This window comes from Nicotiana attenuata, unplaced genomic scaffold, assembly GCF_001879085.1.
Source record: "Nicotiana attenuata strain UT unplaced genomic scaffold, NIATTr2, whole genome shotgun sequence".
In the NCBI taxonomy this organism is placed as follows: domain Eukaryota; kingdom Viridiplantae; phylum Streptophyta; class Magnoliopsida; order Solanales; family Solanaceae; genus Nicotiana; species Nicotiana attenuata.
In genome coordinates this window covers 36,580-43,680 of record NW_017673183.1, presented here as the reverse complement: position 1 = coordinate 43,680, position 7,101 = coordinate 36,580, and the positions used below count along the sequence as shown (strand labels likewise).

The 7,101-nt window shown below is 35.6% G+C and overlaps 1 protein-coding gene across 2 annotated transcripts; it reads right to left on the bottom strand.

Moving 5' to 3' along the window:
- Positions 1-2,295: 2,295 nt before the first annotated feature.
- LOC109215663 (ras-related protein RGP1-like) lies at positions 2,296-6,214 on the bottom strand. 2 transcript variants are annotated; one of them, XM_019379771.1, is made up of 3 exons: positions 5,701-6,214; positions 2,678-3,165; positions 2,296-2,494 (listed from the first exon to the last, which is right to left on the bottom strand). In XM_019379771.1, exons 1-2 carry the CDS (start codon positions 5,928-5,930, stop codon positions 2,718-2,720), a joined length of 678 nt encoding a protein of 225 aa, XP_019235316.1. In that variant the 5' UTR covers positions 5,931-6,214; the 3' UTR covers positions 2,296-2,494; positions 2,678-2,717. The 2 variants fall into 2 exon arrangements, with proteins under 2 accessions (XP_019235316.1, XP_019235314.1); XM_019379769.1 differs by having other exon boundaries at positions 2,296-3,165; positions 5,701-6,213.
- Between the last annotated feature and the right edge of the window lie 887 nt (positions 6,215-7,101).

The window sequence follows — 7,101 nt, the reverse complement described above, 5'->3', positions numbered from 1 at the left end:
ATTGAAGCAAAAAGCAGTAGTTGCTGGCTGGGAAGATGCACAAGTATGACACCATGTGGGAGACACAATATTTAATGCAAAAGTTAATGAAAATATTTGATATTTTCAGTAGAAGCAAAAGCGATGATTCGTTATGCTCTGAACGATGGGAAGGGTATTGAATAAGTTGACGCAGAAGCTTTTACTGTCCTTATTTTGTGAAGGAAATGAACTTCAATCCCCTCCAAAGAAAAATGTAAGACTGCTCTTTTCTTGATTATCTATATTGATTTTATTTTGAATTGGATACAAATTTTATCCTTGAACTTTGCGTGAATGCATAAATATCGGTGGTCCCTAGCATAGATACAATCCTATGAAGTCCCCGGCATAGATACAATCCTATGAAATTCATACTATATTGTTTTTCGATTTAATTCTTTTGAATGTGATTGCTAAATTTATTCTACCATATAGATCTGTTTCTACTATATCAGTTTTTTCCTTTAAAACAATCCGCGCATCGCGCGGGTACGTATACTAGCTGATTATTTACATATCAATAGATGTTCATTTTTCTCTCAATCAATAAGATTATGAGACATTACAAGATTTACAACTGCCAATAGAAATTTAGTCATTTTTCATGTAAAGATAAAATCCGAACAAAACCCCCCTTAAAATCCGAAAAATTTCCAGCATAATATGCTAGAGTTCAATTTTTTTTTTACATGAGATTACAGCATAATGTGCTTGAGTTCCAACATAATATGCTGGGAGTTTATACGCAGGAGCTCCATTATCCAGCATATTATGCTGGAACTTTCCATGTTTCCGTAAAATAGTAGCTATTTTTCAATGACTTTGCAAACGCTGACTATTTTTCAATTACCAGTCTGAAAACTAGCTAGCCCGTGCTATTTTCACGACATTAACAGAAACTGTGTAGTCATCTTCACATCAACTCATTAAGTTATACAAGTTGGGCTAAGCCTAAACTTAGCTAGAGGCAACGGCCCACCCACTTACTTGAACCAAATCCAAGCCCAGGTTTATCGAATGGGCCGCTCTCAAGTTCAAGTAGAAATAGCGTGGGATAGCCACTTTTTAACATGATATTTAATTTTTATCCAGCATTTTTAACGTTGAGCAAAAATAGCCACTACTCTATTAAAATTAATACGAAAAGACGTTTTTACCCTTTCTTCATGAGTGCTGTGTAAATATTAAGGACATGGTGTCCTTAACATTTACACTGCACACATGAAGTTAAGGACACCATGTCCTTAACATTTACACTGCACATATGAAGTTAAGGACTTGACAGGACACTTTGTCCTTAATATTTACACAACATTCATGAATTTAGGGACACTATATCCTTAATATTTACACAACACTCATAAAGTTAAGGACACTATGTCCTTAACACTTATACTGCATATATGAAGTTATGGACATGAGGTCCTAAAATTTAACAACAAAAGGTGCAAATACAAGTTAAGGACATTATGTCCTTAACATTTACACTGCACACATGAAGTTAAGGACTCCATGTGTTTAATATTTACACTGCACATATGAAGTTAAGGACATAACATGAAACTTTGGCCTTAATATTTACACAGCATTCATGAAGTTAAGGACACCATGTCCTTAATATTTACACAACACCCATGTCTAGCACAGAGGTATTATCGTCTGGGCGGACAAAAAATATTAAGCACTGGCTAAAGAGTAAATACATTTTAAACAGTGGCTAAAGAGTAAAGACATCTCTAATTAGTGACTAACAGTGCACTTTCCCCCAAGTTCAATAGGGCGAAATGCACAAATTTTCATTTTTAGGACCATTATTTAAAGAAAAGTCAAAATTTACAAAGATTTTAAAGTTTAGCTATCTTATAATCAAACTTCAGACCTCATGTCTGGAAATTTCAACCGTGAGCCTGAAGTTTCAAACTTCAGACTGTCGAGTTTGAAGTATAAACTGTCAAATTTGATTTGGGCAGATCAAACTTCAGACATTCTCTAGCAGTTCAAAATTTCATACCCGAAGATCTGAAGCAGAAGGGTCTGAAATTTTCAGAATTTGGCTAAGCTTTAGTCTTAAATTAAATACCATATCTAAAAGCGGCCAACAGTAATCAATCTCTCCCAGCACTCGCTCTTCCCTATTCAAATGATGTAAACTATAGCGGGAAAAAAAAAGACAGGAGTCTCCAAGGCAGGGAAGCAGAAATGCATGGAATAGCTGCAGGAAGTCAAGATGTATACTATAGAGAAGTAAGAAAAAGATTTCCAGTGCTCCCTTAAGAAAGTGAAATGACGTGTGTACTTTAATTGATCAGTATGTAATGTTTTTGGTTCGTTTTCAATTGCTGCAAGTTACAATTTCAGGTATCAGGAAGTAAAAGCAAGAAAGAAAACAATCTTACGTGATTATGATACAATGGAACACATCAAACTTAAATCCCCTCAGAAGACAATGCCATACTTGTAAGCTTGTGAAAACCTACAAGAAGAATGAAAACAATCTAATTCTACTGTAGCAATAGCATTGCACCTCAGGGATCATGACATCTCTCTTGCTCATCAGTACCGGGAAGGAAAAGTATAAATGTCACAGAAAGAAGGGAACCAGACATCAAGAAGTGGAAGCCGTTGAGAGCTACAAGTGACCAAAAAAACTTATTACCTGATAATACCCACATATAAACCTCTGGAAAAGATCAATCCTATGAAGATCTGCAACAGCTGTATGAGCTCCCACTTGGTACAGGTTCTTGGCCAGGAACAACAATTTCCTTTCCCCTGAGGAGTGCTGAACTCCCAGCTGATTCTGCCTCATTGGCAACAAGGGATTTCTTGCTCACAACCCTATATATCTCCGTCAAGACATTAACAAATGCTGTCTCAACATTTGTTGCTTCTAGGGCCGATGTTTCAATAAAGAATAGGTTCTCCTTCTCAGCAAACTCTTTGGCGTCCTCAGTAGGTACAGCGCGAAGACTACCCAGGTCAGTCTTGTTGCCTACAAGCATGATGACAATGTTCTTATCAGCATGGCCCCGCAGTTCCTCCAACCACCTAGCAACATGATCAAAAGATTGACGTTTGGTGATGTCATAGACCAGCATTGCTCCAACAGCACCTCGGTAGTATGCACTTGTTACTGCCCTATATCTGGAGCCACACACCAAACATAAGTTTTGAGACCCAAAAGGGCACATGGAGCATCTGGAAAATAGCAGCTTTCTTGCGACAAGCACAATCATAATCATGAATGACCATAATAGTGCATGTATATAGAACAAAACAACTACTAAGTTATGCATAGCACATCTTTGTTCTCATATCATTAAAAGGTAAAGGGTGTCCACCATCTGATTAGTAGTTACCGGACTATGTCGAATTGTCAACTATCTTTTATGCTTCAGTTTCTTTTTTCTTTTTGCAACTCTCTCCTCACTTCACATTCATGTTTGGTATTAAAGCATTTCTACACGCATTCAGTCGTCAATCACCACACATATTGCCTTTGTGATGTGACTCTTAATTTCTCTCCTGAGGGGCGCATAACAAAAATCAAATGGTTAACAAGAAAAGACCCAGAGGAATCATAGTCCAGATTTTAAAGTTGCACCGAGCATAAGTATTTAATACATTCAGTTTTCCTGAATTCGGTATGACATTGAAATTATGTTAAATGCATATTGAAATCCATTTCTTTCTTTTCTTTCTTAGGAGGGTACTCATTTCACACACGAATGCAAAACCTACAAACAGGACTGAACTTCTTAAGCACTCTGATGTTCATTGCACTTGACTGGTCTCACAAAGAAATATCTTCCACATATGGTTGTATTAATCAAAAAAGATAATTCTTCTTTTTTATGACCAAAAACAATTGGTTTTTAGACATTCTACACCAAATATCATGTAGTCACAGCCCTTCAAGGCAGATACATTCTCTCCTCAAGGTGATATAGAATACTGATAACAATGATACCTGCAACTATCCTATAGTCCTAAAAAGAAAAGGGAAATAGAATTTATAACTACCATTTTCCCCAGAATCAAAGTTGGATTGTCTCAAAGTGGTTATGTTCATAATTCTGCATGGAGTTGTCGTTCAGTACCAGCATAGACTGTCTTTAGCTACAGTTCCATCTACCTGGCTTACAAATGCAAAACATATAATCCAGGGGAAGGCGTTCCCACGATGACACTGAATTATGTGAGAATTTTAGGTAGCCCAGACACCTGTCCACTCTCTGGTTGGAAAAGAAACCTACTAATAGCTATCTTTTAATTTATGAAGTTCATAAATTTAAAACCAGGGCAGCAGAAACTGAGAAATTAAAGTAACCCAAGAAAATGGTAAAAAACTTGACAACAACCAAATTAAACAAGTCAGAGAAATAACATAAGGAATTCTTGGCTCAACTCCATAAAGATGGACATGGCAATGAAGGTAATGATATATATGCTCTTGATTAAACAGCTACATGTACCCTCCAAGGACTTGCTGGACTCCTTTTGTGTGTGTGTGTGTGTTGGGGGTTTGGGGGGGGTTTTAGGGGGGGGGGGGGAGGAGGGGAGAGGAACGGATTTGATCATGACATCCGAGAACTTGATAAAGAGGAATATAACTCATATCAGTTGGTTTTTTTGTGTGCAAGAAATCAGCGGAAGATTTGAATGACTTGCTGCTAAAATTTCAGCTTGTGCACAGATTGTGGAGTAATTTGGAATATGTTGGGTATCGAAAGATTAATGCCATATTTTGTTAAAAGTTCGCTACTAAGTTGGGTAGTCAGCAGAAAAAGGAGGATGACTAGAGCAGAGGAAATGGTTCCTTTGGCACTCACTTGGAAATTTAGAAAACAAGGAAGAAAATAACTTTTGAAGGGGTTGAAAACTCTTTTGTACGTAATAGAGGATCATTTATGTTTCCGGGCTTATCAAAAAAGAGGATCATTTATGTTTTATGTAGAAATTCCTTGAGAAAATATGAAATTCCAATTAGTATAGATGATTGGGTCTTTTTTGTATAGGATCACATTTTTATCTAGAACGTGTTCTATTACATAGTATCATTTCATATGGGGTTATCCCCAATTAAATCAATAAAATGCACACTTTATCAACAAAAGAAATAGAATTTGGAAGGTAATTCAAACTAGGGATTGATACAACATGAGTATGAAAAAGATAATAAAGAATCAAATGACCCAACACAGAATATGAGGCGAGGCATTAGATGTATTAAAAAGGGGCAAACCTTTACAATCTAAAACAATGCTAATCTAATTGGCGTCATTTATATGATTCCTCAATATCCACAATTCCAAGCCAAATGGGGTCGGTTATGTGAATAATAAGTAATCATTTTGCTCAATTTGAACCCGTTGCATTCCAATACTCCATATTTTGGGGTTCACTATTACTTGTATATCCCTTCTAAAAGACAAAGTTCTTATCAAACACAGAAACATATCTGGTCATAGCTCGAAAAGAATACACCTTAGTAAGCATATCAGACTCATAGTACAGTCTTTTAAGTCACTGCATAGCATATCAGATACCAATTTGATCAAACCCATATCAAACAAATACCAATTCACATAATTCACAAATCAAAAGTCGATAATTAGTACTAAATCACAATTATCTTGAGATTGACAGATCTACATTGATCACTGTAAGTAAAATTACCTTTCTTGACCAGCAGTGTCCCAAATCTGAGCCTTAACAGTCTTATGATCGATATCTAAGGTCCTTGTCTGGAATTCAACACCGATGGTGGCCTTAGAATCAAGACTAAACTCATTCCTCGAAAACCGGGCCAATAGCTGCGATTTCCCAACCGCAGAATCCCCGATCAGCACCACCTTGAACACGTAATCTATCTTCTGATTGAAATCCCCTCCATACAACTTCGACATCTTCCTAAGGTTCTACTATTATTTATTGTAAACAAAAGCAATAGAAAGAAACTAAAAACCCGATCGATCAAATCGATCGGTCAAAATGAGCTCGCACTGCTATTTCATAAACTTCAGGCGTTGGATTTGTCGATTTAATATACAGACAAAACAGAGAGACAATCGGAGTTCATGGGGTTAGGGTTTAATGGAAAATGGGAAAGAAATAAAAATGCAAGTTGTAAAGGGAATGAACCGCGTCCTCCACAATCACTAACGGTTTCGCGCCTCCCCTCTAACTATTTTTTAATTTTCTTTTCCCAACCACCTATTTCTTTAAGGAGCAAGTACTTTGTTTGAGTCGAATTTTTTTTATTGTATATATAAGTAATATTATTTTTGTATATATATATATATAGTAGACAGTTGAATTTTCTTAACATGATTCAAGTGCTCTTCATATGTTTATTATTTTATTTTTTAAATTTTCTTAGCAAACAATTTATTATCGTCACTATGTGAAGAAAGACAAAGTAACACATAACTAAATATATGAAAATTAGATGAAAAAACAAGAAAATTAAGTAGGAGAAAAAAGTTAGTACTATCACTCAGAATAATGCAAAATCAAGTGTTAGGAGTAGAATTACAAAGAGCTTACCAAAAAAGTTGTTGCACTAATAAGCGTGTAATCTAACATATCTTTCCAATTATTTTTTTGTGGATTATTTATTTCATTAAGAACTAAACAAGCAGATTCAATTGACACTAATAGCAGGACTGCAAGAGCATATTAAACAAGCATAATATAGAAGGCAGATTTCTCTACGTGCTAAAATGTTCCATTTTGCTTGTCCGCAGACGATCCATTTTTGTTTTGTACTTCAAATTTGAATTTCTTGAAGCTAAAGAAAGAATTAACCTACGTTAATCATGCACTTTTTTTCCAATCAAATAACTAGAATTTTATCTCTTTTTACTGAATAGTAGTATAATACGATTAGTTTTCATAACCAGCTTGGTTCCTATCACCAAAAATCTAACAATTAGAATGTTACCACACTGTATTGAAAACCAGAAAATCAGTAAACGTTAGTTTAAGAAAACAAAATAGAAAAATTTCGAGCCCACAAGTTTCTTGTGTGTCCTTAAAGAATTTAATCCTCTCGCAGTTGTCCAAGGTTTAGGATTA

What these genes read in the sequence shown, in the direction of transcription:
- LOC109215663 (XM_019379771.1), bottom strand. Translation starts at nt 5,930, where the DNA reads ATGTCGAAGTTGTATGGAGGGGATTTCAATCAGAAGATAGATTACGTG. An exon ending in GACACTGCTGGTCAAGAAAG is followed by an intron (nt 3,166 to 5,700) that starts GTAATTTTACTT and finishes GTGTGGCTCCAG; the next exon opens with ATATAGGGCAGTAACAAGTG.